Here is an 18,845-nt window from a genome sequence, read left to right as displayed (position 1 = left end):
AACAATGTGGCAGTTGTTTTCCATGTGCATAATGAAGGTTCCACCGAGACTTGAACTCGGATCACTGGATTCAGAGTCCAAAGTGCTGACCATTACACCATGGAACAAAGCTGTATAGTTTCCTTGTTGTGGTTGAAGGTAAATCTGTCAGTTCCCAATGTTACACACTGACTTACATTTCAGTTCATTCAATTTTTGTGTCATCATGCCAGGGTTTTTTTGTGCATTGGTGGTATAGTGCTGAGCATAGCTGCCTTCCAAGCAGTTGACCTGGGTTTGATTCCCAGCCAATGCATCTCTATGATCAATATGTCCTGGACATGGTGGCTGAACATTTTAGGGTTACTGTCTTAAAAAAACAACGTGCTCTTCCGTTGGAAAAATAGTGTACTTGGATCTCCGCAAATGTCTTGCGAATGATCAAAGTTGTGCCTTTGGAGGATGACGCCAAATTTTGTGGCTACTTGCATTGTCTCACTTATCTCTGTATCACATTTGAGTTTCACAACAGCATGGGAACAATGTGGCAGTTGTTTTCCATGTGCATAATGAAGGTTCCACCGAGACTTGAACTCAGATCACTGGATTCAAAGTCCAAAGTGCTGACCTTTACACCATGGAACTAAGCTCTTTAATTGCCTTGTTGTGGTTGAAGGTAAATCTGTCAGTTCCCAATGTTACACACTGACTTACATTTCAGTTCATTCAATTTTTGTGTCATCATGCCAGGCTCTTTTTGTGCATTGGTGGTATAGTGCTGAGCATAGCTGGCTTCCAAGCAGTTGACCGGGTTCGATTCCCAGCCAATGCATCTCTATGATCAATATGTCCTGGACATGGTGGCTGAACATTTTAGGGTTACTGTCTTAAATAAACAACATGCTCTTCCGTTGGAAAAATAGTGTACTTGGATCGCCGCAAATGTCTTGCGAATGATCAAAGTTGTGCCTTTGGAGGTTGACGCCAAATTTTGTGGCTACTTGCATTGTCTCACTTATCTCCATATCCCATTTGAGTTTCACAAGAGCATGGGAACAATGTGGCAGTTGTTTTCCATGTGCATAATGAAGGTTCCACCGAGACTTGAACTCGGATCCAGAGTCCAGAGTGCTGACCATTACACCATGGAACCAAGCACTTTAGTTTGCTTGTCATGGATGAAGGTACTTGTGATAGTTCCCAATGTTACACACTGACTTACATTTCAGTTCATTCAATTTTTGTGTCATCATGCCAGGCTCTTTTTGTGCACTGGTGGTATAGTGGTGAGCATAGCTGCCTTCCAAGCACTTGACCTGGGTTCGATTCCCAGCCAATGCATCTCTACGATCAGTACGTCCACTTAATTCCGAGACATGGTGAATCAACATTTTAGGGTTACCGTCTTAAATAAACAAAGCCTTCTTTCATTGGAAGAAAAGTCCTTGAACCAACGAAAATGTCTTGCGAATAATCAAAGTTGTGCCTTTTGAAGTGCACGCCAAACATTTGTGGCTACTTGTATTGTCTGACATATCTCCATATCACATTTGAGTTTCACAACAGCATGGGAACAACGTGACAGAGGTTCCACCGAGACTTGAACTTGGATCACTGGATTCAGAGTCCAGAGTGCTGACCTTTACACCATGGAACCAAGCACTTTAGTTTGCTAGCCCCTGATGGGCTGGGGGAGGGGCGTTGGGGGTTTGTGGCTGGATGATGGGCCTGTGGGGGATGGCGTCAGGACTGCTGCATTGTCTTTCAAAGCGGCAGTAGAATTCGTTCAGCTCGTCTGCCAGGCGGAGGTCATTCATGGAGTGGGGGGTTTTAGGCTTGTAGTTGCTGATCTGCCTGAGACCTCTCCCAACAGAAGTAGAGTCACTTGCTGAGAGCTGATGTTGCAGTTTCTCAGAGTACAGTCGTTTAGCATCTCTCACCGCCTTACTAAACCTGTATTTTGACTCTGTGAACAAGTCATTGTCCCCACTCCTAAACGCCTGGTCCTTCTGCAAGCGTAGCGTTCTGAGCTCTGGTGTGAACCAGGGTTTGTCGTCGTTGTGGCTCACCCTGGAGCTGGATGGAACATAGCTGTCCTCACAGAAGCTGATGTATGAAGTTACAGCCTCTGTGTACTCATACAAACTGTTGGTAGCAGTCCTGAAAACGTCCCAGTCAGTGCAGTCCAAGCACGACCGAAGATCCTCCCAAGCCTCACTGGTCCACTTCTTGAATTTCCTCAATACAGGTTTGCAGAGTTTTAGTTTCTGCCGGTATGAGGGAATCAGGTGAACCATGGCGAGGTCAGAGTTTCCCAGTGCAGCACGAGGGACTGCGTGATAAGTCCTGCTGATGGTGGTGAACAGGAGTTTTAAATATTAGGCATCATAAAAATGCTTACCGCACCTGGTATTCCCAGGTGGTCTCTCATCCAAGTACTAACCAAGCCCCACTCTGGTTAGCTTCTGAGATCAGGCGCAATCAGTGGGGTGTGGCCATAAGCTGAAAATGTTTTGGCCAAAGTGAGTTTTATTGACCTGGGGAGAATTGGATGTTTAAGTATTAAGCGTAAAAAAATCTTACAGAACCTTGTATTCCCAGGCGGTTTCCGATCCAAGTACTAACCAGGCCCACCTCTGCTTAGCATCTGAGTTCAGATGAGATCTGGCGCAATCAGTGGGGTGTGGACGTAAGCTGAGAATGTTTGGGGCCAAAGTGAGTTTTCATGACCTGGAGAGAACTGGATTTTTAAGCATACAAAAATGCTCACAGCACCTGGTATTCCCAGGCGGTCTTCCATCCAGGTACTAAACAGGCCCAACTCTGCTTAGCTTCTGAGTTCAGACAAAGTCAGGCGCAAACAGTGTGGTGTGGCTGTAAGCTGAAAAGGGTGTGGCAAAAGTGAGTTTAATTGACCTGGGGAGAACTGGATTTTTAATTATCAAGCATAGAAAAAGATTATAGCACCTAGAATTCCCAGGAGGTCTCCCATCCAAGTAGTGACTAGGCCCGACTCTGCTTAGCTTGTCAGATCAAACGAGATCAGGCGCAATTATAGTGGTGTGGCCGTAAGCTGGCTAGGAAGCGGACAAGGTGAGTTTTATTGAGAGAACTAGAGTGTTTATTATTCGGCATTTAAAAACGTGTACAGCACTTGGTATTCCCAGGAGGTCTCCCATTCAAGTACTGGCCAAGCCCAACTCCGCTTAACTTCTGAAAGCTGACGAGATCAGGCTCAATCAGAGTGGTGTGGCCGTAAACTGCATAGGAAGCGGACAAGGTGAGCTTTATTGACCTGGAGGGAACTACAGTGTTTATTTTTAGGCATTTAAAAAGGCTTATAGCACCTGGTATTCCCGGGAGGTCTCCCATCCAAGTACTGACCAGGCCCAACTCTGCTTAGTTTCTGAGATCGAACGAGATCAGGAGCAATCAGAGTGGTGTTGCCGTAAGCTACAAAAGAAGCGGCCGAAGAGAGTTTTATTGACCTCGAGAAAACTGGAGCTTTAATTATTAGGTTAAAAAAAGCCTACAGCACCTGGTATTCCTATGAGGTCTCCCATCCAAGTACTGACCAGGCCCAACTTTGCTTAGCTTCTGAGAGCTGACAAGATCAGGCGCATCCAGAGTGGTGTGGCCGTAAGCTGCATAGGAAGCTGACAAGGTGAGTTTTATTGACCTAGAGGGAACTGGAGTGTTTATTATTCGGCATTTAAAAAAGCTTATAGCTCCTGGTATACCCAGGAGGTCTCCCATCCAAGTACTGACTAGGCCCGACTCCGCTTAGCTTCTGAGATCCAACAAGATCAGACGCAATCAGAGTGGTGTGGCCATCAGCTGCATAGGAAGCGGAGAAGGTGAGTTTTATTGACTTGGAGGGAACAAGAGTGTTTATTATTCGGCATTTAAAAAATCTAATAGCACCTGGTATTCCCAGGAGGTCTCCTATCCAAGTACTGACTAGGTCCGACTCTGCTTAGTTTCTGAGATCGAACGAGATCAGGAGCAATCAGAGTGGTGCGGCCGTAAGCTGCATAGGAAGCAGACAAGGTGAGTTTTATTGACCTGGAGCAGGATCAGGGAGCATCTTGTTGCAATGGCTGCTGGCCTACCCTGTCTTCATTGGATCCCAGTGGAGTCCACAAAGTATTGCAAAGATTGCAACTACCAAATTTCACCATAAAATTCACTTCCAGGCCAATTTTTTGTGTTTTTATGGGCCTGGGAAGTTTAAAAAAGCGTTAAATAGCGGGTAGGAGAAAAGGCGGGTAGTAGGTGGCCAGACACGTTGATCCGTTGCAGTTTTCAGCAGAGGGGAGTTAGCTCAAGTGGTAGAGCGCTTGCTTTGCATGTGAAAGGTAGTGGGATCGATGCCCACATTCTCCAAGTGACTTTGGCTTCTACTATTATGTGGAAGATTTGATTGTATGAGCATTCTGGGACTTCTTGCACCAGTTGAGCTGTGCTTGCTTTGCATGTGATAGGCAGTGGGATCGATGCCCACATTCTCCACCTCTTTGAAAGACTTTGTTTTCTGATATTGAGAGGAAAACAAGCTTGTTGTTTAAAGTGTCCTCCGCTAATCGGGCATGATCAGGGAGCATGTTGTCGCAATGGCTTCTGAGGATCATCGAGCATGTTGTCGCAATGGCTGCTGGTCTACCCTATCTTCATTGGATCCCAGTGGAGTCCACAAAGTACCAAATGTCACCATAAAATTCACTTTCAGGCCATTTTTTGTGTTTTTATGGGCCTGGGAAGTTTAAAAAAGCGTTAAATAGCGGGTAGGAGAACAGGCGGGTAGGAGGAGGCCAGACACGTTGATCCGTTGCACTTTTCAGCAGAGGGGAATTAGCTCAAGTGGTAAATAGCGTTAAATGGCGGGTAGGAGAACAGGCGGGTAGGAGGAGGCCAGGCACGTCGATCCGTTGCGCTTTTCAGCAGAGGGGAATTAGCTGAAGTGGTTGAGCGCTTGCTTTGCATGCGAGAGGCAGTGGGATTGATGCCCACATTCTCCAAGTGACTTTGGCTCCTACTCTTATGTGGAAGATTGTACGAGCATTATGGGACTTCTTGCACCAGTTGAGCTGAAGACAGCAACCGTGTTTTTATTTCACCATAACTTGGAGTAGAAACAGTAGAATCACTGTTGTTTAACAAATGAATCATGGAAGAGCAAGACATTTTAGACTTTTCTTGCTTAGAATGAGCAATTTCTAATCTTGAAACTGCATTTTGCTTGGGTCTTGAGCTCAATGGTGCACATTATGCCCATGACATGGCAGACCAAAGCAAAGTGGACTGCGACGAGGATGGGATTCGAACCCACGCGTGCATAGCACAATGGATTAGCAGTCCATCGCCTTAACCACTCGGCCACCTCGTCGTCTCAATGCCCTTGCGTGAAAGGTCCGGTCCAGTTCACCTTCCAAACTGATTATACAGGTCTGGAGTGTTTGGAAAAGTGTGACCTGGCGGGGGTAGAGGAGGAGATATAGGCGTCTCATGCCTGCGACATAAACTACTCTTGGGGAATTAGCTGAAATGGTAGAGCGCTCGCTTAGCATGCGAGAAGTAGCGGGATCGATGCCTGCATTCTCCACCTCTCTGAAAGACTTTATTTTCTGATACTGATGGAAAACAAGTTTGTTGTTTAAAGTGTCCTCCGCAAATTGGGCAGGATCAGGGAGCATCTTGTTGCAGTGGCTGCTGGCCTACCCTATCTTCATTGGATCCCAGTGGAGTCCACAAAGTATTGCAAAGATTGCAACTACCAAATGTCACCATAAAATTCAGTTCCAGGCCATTTTTTGTGTGTTTTTTATGGGCCGGGAAAGTTGAAAAAAGCGTGAAATAGCGGGTAGGAGAATAGGCGGGTAGGAGAAGGCCTGGCACGTTGATCCATTGCCCTCTTGTGCAGAGGGGAATTAGCTCAAGTGGTAGAGCGCTTGCTTCGCATGCGAGAGGCAGTGGGATCGATGCCCACATTCTCCACCTCTTTGAAAGACTTTCTTTTCTGATATTGAGAGAAAACAAGTTTGTTGTTTAAAGTGTCGTCCGCTAATTGGGGAGGATCAGGGCCCATGTTGTCGCAATGGCTGCTCAGACTTAAACCTTCCAAAGTGATTATACCGGACTGGAATGTTTGGAGAAGTGTGAACTGGCGGGTGTAGAGGAGGAGATATAGGCGGCTCTTCCCTGAGCATTCAACCAATTGTGGGGAATTAGCTCAAATGGTAGAGCGCTCGCTTAGCATGCGAGAAGTAGCGGGATCGATGCCCGCATTCTCCACCTCTTTGAAATACTTTGTTTTCTGATATTGAGAGGAAACAAGTTTGTTGTTTAAAGTGTCGTCCGCTAATTGGGGAGGATCAGGGCCCATGTTGTTGCAATGGCTGCTCAGACGTCGCATTATGGGACTTCTTCCAAAGTGATTATACCCGTCTGGAATGTTTGGAAAATTGTGAACTGGCGGGGGTAGAGGAGGAGATATAGGTGGCTCTTCCCTGAACATTGAACCAATTGTGGGGAATTAGCTCAAATGGTAGAGCGCTCGCTTAGCATGCGAGAAGTAGCGGGATCGATGCCCGCATTCTCCACCTCTTTGAAATACTTTGTTTTCTGATATTGAGAGGAAACAAGTTTGTTGTTTAAAGTGTCGTCCGCTAATTGGGGAGGATCAGGGCCCATGTTGTCGCAATGGCTGCTCAGACGTCGCATTATGGGACTTCTTCCAAAGTGATTATACCCGTCTGGAATCTTTGGAAAATTGTGAACTGGCGGGGGTAGAGGAGGAGATATAGGCGGCTCTTCCCTGAGCCTTAAACCAATTGTGGGGAATTAGCTCAAATGGTAGAGTGCTTGCTTCGTATGCGAGAAGTAGTGGGATGGATGCCTGCATTCTCCACCTCTTTGAAATACTTTGTTTTCTGATATTGAGAGGAAACAAGTTTGTTGTTTAAAGTGTCGTCCGCTAATTGGGGAGGATCAGGGCCCATGTTGTCGCAATGGCTGCTCAGACGTCGCATTATGGGACTTCTTCCAAAGTGATTATACCCGTCTGGAATGTTTGGAAAATTGTGAACTGGCGGGGGTAGAGGAGGAGATATAGGCGGCTCTTCCCTGAACATTGAACCAATTGTGGGGAATTAGCTCAAATGGTAGAGCGCTCGCTTAGCATGCGGGAAGTAGCGGATCGATGCCCGCATTCTCCACCTCTTTGAAATACTTTGTTTTCTGATATTGAGAGGAAACAAGTTTGTTGTTTAAAGTATCGTCCGCTAATTGGGGAGGATCAGGGCCCATGTTGTCGCAATGGCTGCTGGCCTACCCTGTCTTCATTGGATCCCAGTGGAGTCCACAAAGTATTGCAAAGATTGCAACTACCAAATGTCACCATAAAATTCAGTTCCAGGCCATTTTTTGTGTGTTTTTTATGGGCCTGGAAAGTTGAAAAAAGCGTGAAATAGCGGGTAGGAGAATAGGCGGGTAGGAGGAGGCCTGGCACGTTGATCCATTGCCCTCTTGTGCAGAGGGGAATTAGCTCAAGTGGTAGAGCGCTTGCTTTGCATGCGAGAGGCAGTGGGATCGATGCCCACATTCTCCACCTCTTTGAAAGACTTTCTTTTCTGATATTGAGAGAAAACAAGTTTGTTGTTTAAAGTGTCGTCCGCTAATTGGGGAGGATCAGGGCCCATGTTGTCGCAATGGCTGCTCATACTTAAACCTTCCAAAGTGATTATACCGGTCTGGAATGTTTGGAGAAGTGTGAACTGGCGGGGGTAGAGGAGGAGATATAGGCGGCTTTTCCCTGAGCCTTAAACCAATTGTGGGGAATTAGCTCAAATGGTAGAGCGCTCGCTTAGCATGCGAGAAGTAGCGGGATAGATGCCTGCATTCTCCACCTCTCTGAAAGACTTTATTTTCTGATACTGATGGAAAATAATTTTGTTGTTGAAAGTGTCCTCCGCAAATTGGGCAGGATCAGGGAGCATCTTGTTGCAGTGGCTGCTGGCCTACCCTATCTTCATTGGATCCCAGTGGAGTCCACAAAGTATTGCAAAGATTGCAACTACCAAATGTCACCATAAAATTCAGTTCCAGGCCATTTTTTGTGTGTTTTTTATGGGCCTGGAAAGTTGAAAAAAGCATGAAATAGCGGGTAGGAGAAGAGGCGGGTAGGAGGAGGCCTGGCACGTTGATCCATTCCCCTCTTGTGCAGAGGGGAATTAGCTCAAGTGGTAGAGCGTTTGCTTTGCATGCGAGAGGCAGTGGGATCGATGCCCACATTCTCCAAGTGACTTTGGCTCCTACTCTTATTTGGAAGTATGAGCATTATGGGACTTCTTGCACCAGTTGAGCTGAAGACAGCAACTGTGTTTTTATTCCACCAAAACTTGGAGTAGAAACAGTAGAATCACTGTTTAACAAATGAATCATGGAAGAGCAAGACATTTTAGACTTTTCTTGCTTGAAATGAGCAATTTCTAATCTTGAAAGTGCATTTTGCTTGGGTCTTGAGCTCAATGGTGCACATTATGCCCATGACATGGCAGACCAAAGCAAAGTGGACTGCGTCGAGGATGGGATTCAAACCCACGCATGCATAGCACAATGGATCAGCAGTCCATCGCCTTAACCACTCGGCCACCTCGTCGTCTCAACGCCCTTGCGTGAAAGGTCCGATCCAGTTCACCTTCCAAACTGATTATACAGGTCTGGAATGTTTGGAGAAGTGTGACCTGGCGGGGGTAGAGGAGGAGATATAGGCGTATCTTGCCTGCGACATAAACTACTCTTGGGGAATTAGCTCAAATGGTAGAGCGCTCGCTTAGCATGCGAGAAGTAGCGGGATCGATGCCCGCATTCTCCACCTCTCTGAAAGACTTTCTTTTCTGATACTGATGGAAAACAAGTTTGTTGTTTAAAGTGTCCTCCTTCAAATTGGGCAGGATCAGGGAGCATCTTGTTGCAGTGGCTGCTGGCCTACCCTATCTTCATTGGATCCCAGTGGAGTCCACAAAGTATTGCAAAGATTGCAACTACCAAATGTCACCATAAAATTCAGTTCCAGGCCATTTATTGTGTGTTTTTTATGGGCCTGGAAAGTTGAAAAAAGCGTGAAATAGCGGGTAGGAGAATAGGCGGGTAGGAGGAGGCCTGGCACGTTGATCCATTGCCCTCTTGTGCAGAGGGGAATTAGCTCAAGTGGTAGAGCGCTTGCTTCGCATGCGAGATGCAGTGGGATCGATGCCCACATTCTCCAAGTGACTTTGGCTCCTACTCTCATTTGGAAGTATGAGCATTATGGGACTTCTTGCACCAGTTGAGCTGAAGACAGCAACTGTGTTTTTATTCCACCAAAACTTGGAGTAGAAACAGTAGAATCACTGTTGTTTAACAAATGAATCATGGAAGAGCAAGACATTTCAGACTTTTCTTGCTTGAAATGAGCAATTTCTAATCTTGAAAGTGCATTTTGCTTGGGTCTGGAGCTCAATGGTGCACATTACACCCATGACATGGCAGACCAAAGCAGAGTGGACTGCGACGAGGATGGGATTCGAACCCACGCGTGCACAGCACAATGGATTAGCAGTCCAACGCCTTAACCACTCGGCCACCTCGTCGTCTCAGTGCCCTTGCGTGAAAGGTCCGATCCAGTTCACCTTCCAAACTGATTATACAGGTCTGGAATGTTTGGAAAAGTGTGACCTGGCGGGGGTGGGGTGGGAGAGATAGGTGGCTCTACCCTGAGACCTAAACTACTAGTGGGGAATTAGCTCAAATGGTAGAGAGCTTGCGAGAAGTAGTGGGATTGGTGCCCATATTCTCCACCTCTTTGAAAAACTTCATTTTTTGATATTGACAGAAAACAAATTTGTTGTTGAAAGTGTCCTCTGCTAGATCAGGGAGCATCTTGTTGCAATAGCTGCTGGCCTACCCTATCTTCATTGGTTCCCAGCGGAGTCCACAAAGTTTAGCAAAGATTGCAACTACAAAATGTCACCGTAAAATTCAGTTCCAAGCCATTTTTTTGTGTTTTTCATGGGCCTGGAAAGATTAAAAAAAGCGTTAAATAGCGGGTAGGAGGTGGCTAGGCACGTTAATCAATGCCACCCTTAAGCAGAGGGGAATTAGCTCAATTTTCTCTTCATTGTTGCGTCAGACTATACACCAGATGTTTTACGGTTAACCCCTGACCTCTGACCTGTTGTTTTGGTTTCCACAGAAACAGAGATAGTCTTTGTAAGATGCTTCTTGTCTCATGAGAATCTGCCCGGTACAGTTAGAAACCCCACAATGTCAAGGTGTGTCTGTGGCTCTTTCTTTTGTTCTTCAAAACAGTGATGTGCAATATTTTAAAGACGACAGTATATGTGCACGATTCCTCTTATGTGCACACTGCACTCATCACTCTTCACTGCCACTCAGATCGACTGAGCTACGACACAACAAACACACATGTTGTGTGCAGAGAAATATTGTTTCCCATGTATAGAATTCATTTGTAGTTTATATGCAGTACTCAGATTTCACAATACATTTACAAACATATGCATTATCAATCTTATTAGTGGTGATGGTGGCTTACTGCACAAATTATCATAAAAGAAAACAAACTGATAATCTTGTGGATAAGTGCAGACCCATTTTACATTTGGACGTGACTCATTCCATAAATCTCCATGTAATGTGCATTGAGCAACTGACCACATGTCAAAGTAATGTGAGCCAGCCCTCTTTATTAGCACGTACATGTTACCTGAAACCCCAACACGTTGCTCCGGAGTGACCAGTAGAGGGCGCCAGCGGACTGTCTGTAATACTTACAGAATATTGGTTGAGTAGCACATTCACAGATACGTTTATCTCATCATTTCATTTTGATATCTTGTAATGACTCTCAAATGTTTAAAGTAAAAACACAAATGTGCCTTGTAGTTATTTTCTATGTATGTCTTTTTATTTTGTGTTGCCTCTCCAGTGTTGGTAAGTTGTATATGTTCATTTTTAAATAAGCTATAGCAGTATTATGAACATGATAATAATGATATTAATTAATTAAGTTCCCACATTGTTTCCCTCTTATATATTGAGGTCACATCTTGTTCCCTTGCACCGACATGTCATCACCTTCGGTTCTGGTACACAATCAGTAAAGATTATTCTTTATGAGTTCATTTGAATACAATTGGGAAGAATTATACCACACATTGCTGGATGTTCCTCCATTTTAACATGTTATATTACAAATATCAATAATTAACAATAATAACAGTATAGCCTTCGAGTCAAATGGAAATCAAAAATATAGAATATATATATAATTTTTTTCATGCATTTAATATCAGAAATATTATGATATTGTTTCTAATATATATATATATATATATATATATATATATATATATATATATATATATATATATATATATATATTTATGTATGTAAAGAGATATCTAGAAAGACATTGAGTAAATAAACGGTATAAATACTGTACATCCAGGTTACATGAACATACTGTATTCTATGTGACAAATTAAATTTGCGGAGCTTCTTCAGGACGTTCCGCACCAACTTCTCTGCTGCAGGGTGCTACCTATTGCCGACCCCGCCAGACGCAAGGGAAGGCTGTCTGGTGCTTTATCAGTCCTGACAGACATAAAGGTTTTACAATCCTGCAGCAAACAGGCTGTCAGTCTCAATCCGAGTCGCTGTCCTCATCCCTCTGCCAGTATCTTCTGAAGGATCTGAGGCCTGACGTGGAGGACGCAGACTCTTTGTAGTCCTCTTCTCTGGTCCTCTTGGAGAACAATCCGAGGCCTGACGTGGAGGGAGCAGACTCTTCTGACCTCTGGGGGCACCGCGTCATCTTCATCTTCTTCTTTCACCTCCTCCTTTTCTACCACTTCTTCATCTTCTTCTTCCTCCTCTTCGCCTGCTTCCTCTTCTTGTGAAAAGGAGCCGTATGCGGAATCTTTGCTCTCTCAGTCTTCCTCGTCTTCCTCGTCGTCCCACCTACAAACTACAAATGTTTCGTTGCTGCTGCTGTAAAGTGATCAAACTGCTGTAAAGTGATGAAACTTCTGTATTTGATATTCTCTCTGTGGTGTTGAACTGCAGCTTCAGCCCTCATTCTTATATTTTACTTCAGTTAAAGAAGATTTATTGAAAGAGTTAAACTGGACGAGCTCTTCAGTCTGAGTCATGATTCTTTCTTTTTAATCAATTATTTTGTTCCAGTACAATGAAACACTATCAAGTTATGTTTCATAAACTGTTGTCTGCATATTCTTATGATCAGATTATAATCTGCATATAAACAAAAACAGTATGAAGGGATATGAGACACATGTATATGACACACATCGTTAGTGGGATAACGTATTTAATTCAGCATGTTTGAAACTGAACAAACAGTCGATGTGATGATCCTGCAGACAGACAGGAGGAGACAGAGACTGTGCTCACCTCTCTTTTGAGTCTTTTGGTCAAGTTTTAATGTCTCATTAAACATTATCATAAACAAAACATATTCAAATGTAAAAACTCAATCAAAAAATACAATTCATGTTATATCACAATATGCAGATGACAGCCTGCTTTTCATGTCACAGAAAAAAGGTCAAGACACATAACTTTAATGATAAACTTGATGAAATCTTTATTGTATTAAATGTTGAAAGCATCAACACAAGCAGGAAGACGTTCATGTAGAAACATGTCATGAGAGAAAGAGAACCAGAGAGAGAGTTACAGAGTGAGACTGAGAGCAGTAGCAGACTGGAACCAGTAGCACAGTCCCAGTGAGGCAACTCAGGACTGGGAACACTGGTCTCTCCTCAGTGTCTCTGAGAGCGGAGTCTGGGAGCCCTGGCTGGCCTCACAGGTCACAGAGCCCACCTTCCTCCACTGGTCTGCAGGGAGCCTCAGGGTGCTGCTCCAGCTGTAGCAGCCGTCCTTCTCCAGCACCCCGAGGCTGCTGCTCTCCTCCCAGCTGCTGCTGCTGCTGCTGCTGCTGCTGCTGCTGCTGCCGTCCACCTTCCAGGCCAGACTCCAGTCTGAGGGGAAGCCCTTGTTGGCCAGGCACATGAGCGTGGCCTTCCCCTGCTGCAGCTCCTCACTGGAGGGGGGCAGCACCGTCAGGGTGGGGGCGACTCGGCCCACTGCAGAGAGAGAGAGTCAGAGTTCATATGAGGGGCAGCAGAGGAGGCGACTAGTTCTGTTGGTCTTCCTCAGATCGGATGAAACTGATCTTAAAGGTCTCACTTCCCCCTCTGAGCTCAGTGAGCGTGACAACAGACAGGTTTCAGTACTGAAGATAAAACATCTGTACTGGCCTTCTTCCTTCTGAGTTACACAGTTAAATATATTACAGTAAAGATGACGATTGTGAGGCTTTTATTGTTTTAACTATCTGAAGTATTTCTTAATTCAAGCCAAAACCTCAGACATCATGAGATGTTTGTTCTCTTCATGTCAGCAGGAATCATCAACACTCAGACTTCATTACTGACTCATTCAAATAAATTACGTTAACTAATGAAATACGTTTTACAAACTATTAAAACATGTTGAATGGCTTTAAAATCATCAGTCAGATGGAGTCATAACTATCACATTAAAAACTGAATAAATATACAAATTAAAGTCATCATCTAGCCATAATATTAAAACAAACATGTCTTGATAAAAAATAGTAATAGTCGTAGTAAATAGTAAAATTGTAACAGTTCCAATGATGTTTGAATAATATATAAATACAAAGTAAAATATTTCAACCCAATAAGATTATTCATTGCAGTGAATTTTAGACGAGTTATTGAAGCTGAAGACTTCAAGAATTGTTACAAATAGATACAATTTTAAATATCTGACAAAAATATAATCGTAAGCTCTCAAGCTATGACATTCAAATAGAATACACATAATAATGTATATTGTAGGTCATTTAGGCACTCAGATGTACTTACAGTTAATGTTCAGTCTGGTTCCTCCACCGAACGTGTACCACAGTGACACAAAGTCATTGAGCCGCCGTACAAAAACCTCTCAGTGTAGAGAGACACGGCTCTCTGACTCTGACACCAACAAACTCACCAAACTCAGTCACAGTTTACACACTTCATGTAAGAACTGGTGAAATGACTTAAAACTCAATAATGAATAATACATAAGGATTTAAAAATTTATATGTGAAACCTTAGACATCTATGAGCAATATTAACTTGTCTTTCAGTAAAACTAATTGATGATTCATCAAGATATTCCTGAAGAAAAACATGTATTCCTGCTAAATGTAAATAATTGTCATGAATGCATATTACTTGTACAATATGATAAATAAATAAATAGTTATTTTGTATAAATTTGAAACACAGTGATTTTGATTTGTTCTCTTGCATTAGAGACATTTTTCAAAACATTATTAAATTTGTCCTACAACGAGAATGAATTGTGTTGTAGTGAATTAGAAGGATTTTACAAAACATCTTATGATAAAATGTTTCCTCTAAACTCAAACTAAAGACTGAAATGAGCTCCGACACATTCCTGATCAATACTCTGATGAAGTGATTGATCCATTGATCATCAGCATCATCAGAGTCATCAAGTCCCTGTTGGAGTCCGTCAGAGCATTTCCATAGAGAGCCACTTTGCATCAGCAGCACCATGCTCCAGTGCTCTGGGAGACTTTATAGTCCTGAGAGTTGGACACTGGATGACTGACAGCTGTCCTTCATCACAGCAGAAGACACAGAAATCCTCCTCATCAAAAACATGACTTTGATCTGCGTCCTCATGTGGACTCTCCTCTGCTGCTGCTTCACAGGTAAAGTCCAGAGAATCAAACTCCTCTCCTCTATGAACATCGTCCCTCTGAAGTGAAGCCGACTAAACCGTGACGCTGCTTTATGTCTTTGTCTCTGTGTCCTCAGAGTCCAGAGGACAGGTCACAGTGACTCAGCCTGGAGCAGTGAGCTCTGCTGTGGGAGGCTCCGTCTCCATCTCATGTCACACCAGTCAGAATGTTTATACTAGTATGGATTTTTCTACTTGGAGCAGCTATCATGCGTTAGCCTGGTACCAACAGAGAGATGGAGAAGCTCCTAAACTGCTTATTTATTATGCTAGCACTCGACAATCAGGGATTCCAGCTCGTTTCACAGGCAGTGGATCAAACTCTGACTTCACTCTGACCATCAGTGGAGTCCAGACTGAAGATGCAGCGGTTTACTACTGTCAGAGTTTTCACGTTATCAACAGTCAGTATGTGTTCACACAGTGAAAAAGCGTCGTACAAAAACCTCCATCAGTCAGACTGAACAGAAACTGAACTGACTGCTGCAGCTGGAAGCTACTGAAGAGACTGATACACTTCACTGAAGACACACACACACACACACACACACACACACACACACACACATACACACACACAATCACACAATTCACAATAAAATGCATCAACATCTCAGACTTCTCATCTCAGAGTCTCACATCATGAAATCAGTTTGTTTGCAGATGACAGACTTTTATACATCATAAAATCTTCATTCATAATCTTCATTCATAATCTTGAGTTGATAAATAATCAAAGCAGGTTTTCTCTCCACACACTTCTTTAGTATATGAACATCACAGTTGAATCTATAAATTGAAGTGTGGATCTCAGGTAATTAAAATATTTAACACAATAAAATCCTCTGACAGAGAAATCAAACCTACAGGCATTTAAACAGTTCATCCAAATTAAGAGAAATATTTTCTCAACTTTGCAGAATATTCTTTTTTGTGTAGCCTACTGACAGTTATACTGATACTTTAATATATAATGGACATGAATTATCTTTATAGTGCTCAAAGATTTGAAGAAAATCGAGAAAACTTCCCATATAACAACTAAAGTCCTGGTTGTTTTTATTGGAAGTACTTTGTGTTAAAATAATAGACCTCATCAAACCCATTGTGATGCAGCAGTTATGCACAGTGCCACAACACATTACACTTATTTGTTACATTCATGACAAGGACAAGGTTTTCTATTAGACTTGTGATTTCATATAAAACCAAGAAAGTTGCTTATTTGTTAAAAAAGTCCAAGTGACAAAGTATGTGTGAGAAAGGTCACCCATCACCTGAAACAGAGAAGGAATGATCATTAAAGTTTATTGAGGCAAAGATACTTTCATACACAATAATTGTGTATATAGAATTTGAATATGAACAAAAATACACATTGGAGACGTGACAAATACTATTCAGTTTGATAGGTTTTAATAATTAAACACAATCAACATCAACCAAAGCGCCAATGTAAACCATTAAAGGTTCTTTATTCCTCAACACTTCATATCAGATGCTTTAAACAGAGCGAGCCGTCACCAGTGAGGAGGAACCACCCTGACGTGTTGAGGACAGCTACACTTCACTGACTCTGTGTGTTTGCATATGTGTCCTGCCTCTCTGCTGCCAGCCGTTAAGAGGCCAGTGTTGATCAGTGGCTGTCCAGGCCTTTCAGAGACACTGACACGCCGGCAGCATGATGATGATGTCACTGACTCTACTGCTGAGCACCCTGGGGCTCCTTGTTCAGGGTGAGACTCTCTTGTGAACACGTTGGTTCCCCAGCACCATGTTCTGCTGTGATGGAGAACCACTGGAACAAGCAGCATTGACCTTCTTCCATCTGTTCTCCGGGTTAAAGAAATGAGACTCTTCTGTTGGGATGTTGATCATCTTTCTCCAAACTGGATTTGTCTCAATAACCCTTCTGCTCTTCTTCATGTTTTCAGATTCATCAGGAGAAATCCTCCTGACTCAGTCTCCTGGATCTCAGTCTGTTGCTCCAGGACAGACTGTCTCCATCAGATGTAAAGCCAGTGTTAGTGTTAGCTACCTTCACTGGTACCTTCAGAAACAAGGAGAAGCTCCTAAACTTTTGATTTATTATGCAACAAATCTTCAGTCTGGAGTTTCAAATCGTTTCAGTGGAAGTGGATCTGGAACTGACTTCACTTTGACCATCAGTGGAGTTCAGACTGAAGATGCAGGAGATTATTATTGTCAGCAGAGTAGCAGCTGGCCGTTCACACAGTGATACACCGTCGTACAAAAACCTCCTCAGCTAAAGAGGAACTGATGTGACTCAACAGCTGCATAGACATTTAAACACAAGATGTTTTATAACCATTCATTAATTTCATACCAGCATGAAAGCATTCAGCATATTTCTGTTCTTTACATTTTTAGGAGTATTTTTTATGCAGTTTGTAAGTAAATATCAGTTTGTTCAAAGTAATAATATAATTTAATTATATAATTTCAGTTCTTACAACATTACAATCGAAAAGACAATATAACAAAAAATCAAAACATTTAGCCACACATATTTAATTCATGCAGAGTTTGACTTTATGTTTACGTTGTAAACTTTCAAAAGCTTTAAACTCAGAAAGGAAAAACAACAAAAAACTGTTCTTATAAAAAATGTTTTCTGTTTTTGAATTGTATTGAACTATTTATACATTTTACTATATTGACATGTTTTATTGTCCATTATGTATTTAGATGATGTAAAAAACTAAATAATACAGCACAATTCAGTCCAGATTACACCACTGAGCATTACTTCTTTATGAAAATATCACCTGAGATTATGACAGTCTAGATATCTAAAGCTAAAAATAACTCAGTCTCTTTGGATTAAATATAACCACTGTTGTAATGATAGGAAACCAAATATTAAAACAGTTACTATTTTATATTATACATGGAGACAGATTAATTGAACAGCCGGTCTTTCGTATTTTAATAGAATATAAGTCTTGTGTAAAAATATATTTCTAAAGAGAGAGAGGAAGAGACAGATACATTATTGTACCCTCTTTTGTGTCAAGTCATTTAGTGGAGTTGTACTTTCTCTATGATTAAAATTTTATGTAAATTCTCAAAATATCCTGATTATATATAACTTCACGCAGATGATACCCGGCTTTTTATATCTAATTCATGAAATGATTTTTACTCAAACTCAACATAGATCTTCAAAGGTAAACACAAGTGATATCAGAGAGCTTTGGGATTCAACATTGAAATGATTCTCCAATGTGTATTGTTATGAAAGTTAAGTAATATTGATAAAACTGAAACAATATTCAAGGAATATTTACAAAATTAAACCTATTAAAAAGAACCTGGAATAAATGTAATGATTACTTTTGCAAATTGTGTGTATTAAATCTTAGTAATGCTTGTAATGTATGATTTATGTCAAAGAAAGGAAGTCAAAAGACACATAAGTTTTATAATACACTTGATGAAATCTTTATTGTATTAAATGTTGAAAGCATCAACACAAGCAGGAAGACGTTCATGTAGAAACATGTCATGAGAGAAAGAGAACCAGAGAGAGAGTTACAGAGTGAGACTGAGAGCAGTAGCAGACTGGAACCAGTAGCAGAGTCCCAGTGAGGCAGCTCAGGACTGGGAACACTGGTCTCTCCTCAGTGTCTCTGAGAGCGGAGTCTGGGAGCCCTGGCTGGCCTCACAGGTCACAGAGCCCACCTTCCTCCACTGGTCTGCAGGGAGCCTCAGGGTGCTGCTCCAGCTGTAGCGGCCGTCCTTCTCCAGCACCCCGAGGCTGCTGCTCTCCTCCCAGCTGCTGCTGCTGCTGATGCTGCTGCTGCTGCTGCCGTCCACCTTCCAGGCCAGACTCCAGTCTGAGGGGAAGCCCTTGTTGGCCAGGCACATGAGCGTGGCCTTCCCCTGCTGCAGCTCCTCAATGGAGGGGGGCAGCACTGTCAGGGTGGGACGGACATCACCTAGGAGACACCAATCAGCTTAGAGGACGGGGACCACAC

General features: G+C 42.8%; 10 non-coding genes, 7 pseudogenes and 2 gene segments (V, D, J or C); 3 read left to right on the top strand and 16 right to left on the bottom strand.

Annotated features, from left to right (window-relative positions):
* Nucleotides 1-35: 35 nt before the first annotated feature.
* trnaq-cug (transfer RNA glutamine (anticodon CUG)) lies at nucleotides 36-107 on the bottom strand. Its single transcript has one exon. It is a non-coding gene; the product is annotated as a tRNA-Gln (tRNA).
* A 116-nt stretch (nucleotides 108-223) lies between these two features.
* On the top strand, nucleotides 224-295 carry trnag-ucc (transfer RNA glycine (anticodon UCC)). Its single transcript has one exon. It is a non-coding gene; the product is annotated as a tRNA-Gly (tRNA).
* Nucleotides 296-552: 257 nt separating this feature from the next.
* On the bottom strand, nucleotides 553-624 carry trnaq-uug (transfer RNA glutamine (anticodon UUG)). Its single transcript has one exon. It is a non-coding gene; the product is annotated as a tRNA-Gln (tRNA).
* Nucleotides 625-1,248: 624 nt separating this feature from the next.
* Nucleotides 1,249-1,320, top strand: trnag-ucc (transfer RNA glycine (anticodon UCC)). Its single transcript has one exon. It is a non-coding gene; the product is annotated as a tRNA-Gly (tRNA).
* Nucleotides 1,321-1,564: 244 nt separating this feature from the next.
* On the bottom strand, nucleotides 1,565-1,636 carry trnaq-cug (transfer RNA glutamine (anticodon CUG)). The gene has a single exon. It is a non-coding gene; the product is annotated as a tRNA-Gln (tRNA).
* A 737-nt stretch (nucleotides 1,637-2,373) lies between these two features.
* On the bottom strand, nucleotides 2,374-2,482 carry LOC137797812 (5S ribosomal RNA; annotated as a pseudogene).
* A 73-nt stretch (nucleotides 2,483-2,555) lies between these two features.
* Nucleotides 2,556-2,674, bottom strand: LOC137797815 (5S ribosomal RNA; annotated as a pseudogene).
* A 68-nt stretch (nucleotides 2,675-2,742) lies between these two features.
* LOC137797539 (5S ribosomal RNA) lies at nucleotides 2,743-2,861 on the bottom strand (annotated as a pseudogene).
* Nucleotides 2,862-2,934: 73 nt separating this feature from the next.
* LOC137797780 (5S ribosomal RNA) lies at nucleotides 2,935-3,053 on the bottom strand (annotated as a pseudogene).
* A 68-nt stretch (nucleotides 3,054-3,121) lies between these two features.
* On the bottom strand, nucleotides 3,122-3,240 carry LOC137797508 (5S ribosomal RNA; annotated as a pseudogene).
* Nucleotides 3,241-3,314: 74 nt separating this feature from the next.
* Nucleotides 3,315-3,433, bottom strand: LOC137797059 (5S ribosomal RNA). Its single transcript, XR_011078668.1, has one exon. It is a non-coding gene; the product is annotated as a 5S ribosomal RNA (ribosomal RNA).
* Nucleotides 3,434-3,505: 72 nt separating this feature from the next.
* Nucleotides 3,506-3,624, bottom strand: LOC137797263 (5S ribosomal RNA). Its single transcript, XR_011078865.1, has one exon. It is a non-coding gene; the product is annotated as a 5S ribosomal RNA (ribosomal RNA).
* A 74-nt stretch (nucleotides 3,625-3,698) lies between these two features.
* LOC137797724 (5S ribosomal RNA) lies at nucleotides 3,699-3,817 on the bottom strand (annotated as a pseudogene).
* Nucleotides 3,818-3,891: 74 nt separating this feature from the next.
* Nucleotides 3,892-4,010, bottom strand: LOC137797737 (5S ribosomal RNA; annotated as a pseudogene).
* Nucleotides 4,011-5,283: 1,273 nt separating this feature from the next.
* trnas-gcu (transfer RNA serine (anticodon GCU)) lies at nucleotides 5,284-5,365 on the bottom strand. Its single transcript has one exon. It is a non-coding gene; the product is annotated as a tRNA-Ser (tRNA).
* A 3,188-nt stretch (nucleotides 5,366-8,553) lies between these two features.
* On the bottom strand, nucleotides 8,554-8,635 carry trnas-gcu (transfer RNA serine (anticodon GCU)). Its single transcript has one exon. It is a non-coding gene; the product is annotated as a tRNA-Ser (tRNA).
* Nucleotides 8,636-9,526: 891 nt separating this feature from the next.
* On the bottom strand, nucleotides 9,527-9,608 carry trnas-gcu (transfer RNA serine (anticodon GCU)). The gene has a single exon. It is a non-coding gene; the product is annotated as a tRNA-Ser (tRNA).
* A 3,034-nt stretch (nucleotides 9,609-12,642) lies between these two features.
* Nucleotides 12,643-14,193, bottom strand: LOC137796001 (Ig kappa-b4 chain C region-like). The segment is given in 3 exon segments: nucleotides 12,643-13,148; nucleotides 13,956-14,031; nucleotides 14,185-14,193. Coding segments are annotated over 3 exon segments (435 nt in total).
* Nucleotides 14,194-14,725: 532 nt separating this feature from the next.
* Nucleotides 14,726-17,083, top strand: LOC137796000 (Ig kappa chain V-VI region NQ2-6.1-like). The segment is given in 3 exon segments: nucleotides 14,726-14,815; nucleotides 14,922-15,023; nucleotides 16,779-17,083. Coding segments are annotated over 3 exon segments (459 nt in total).
* Nucleotides 17,084-18,845: the final 1,762 nt, after the last annotated feature.

The sequence above is a fragment of the Clinocottus analis genome, unplaced genomic scaffold, assembly GCF_023055335.1.
Source record: "Clinocottus analis isolate CAN_PGR_092001 unplaced genomic scaffold, fCliAna1.0.p SCAF_3, whole genome shotgun sequence".
Taxonomy (NCBI): Eukaryota; Metazoa; Chordata; class Actinopteri; order Perciformes; family Cottidae; genus Clinocottus; species Clinocottus analis.
The sequence above is the reverse complement of the archived record's forward strand: the minus strand, read 5'-3'. Positions and strand labels throughout refer to the sequence as shown.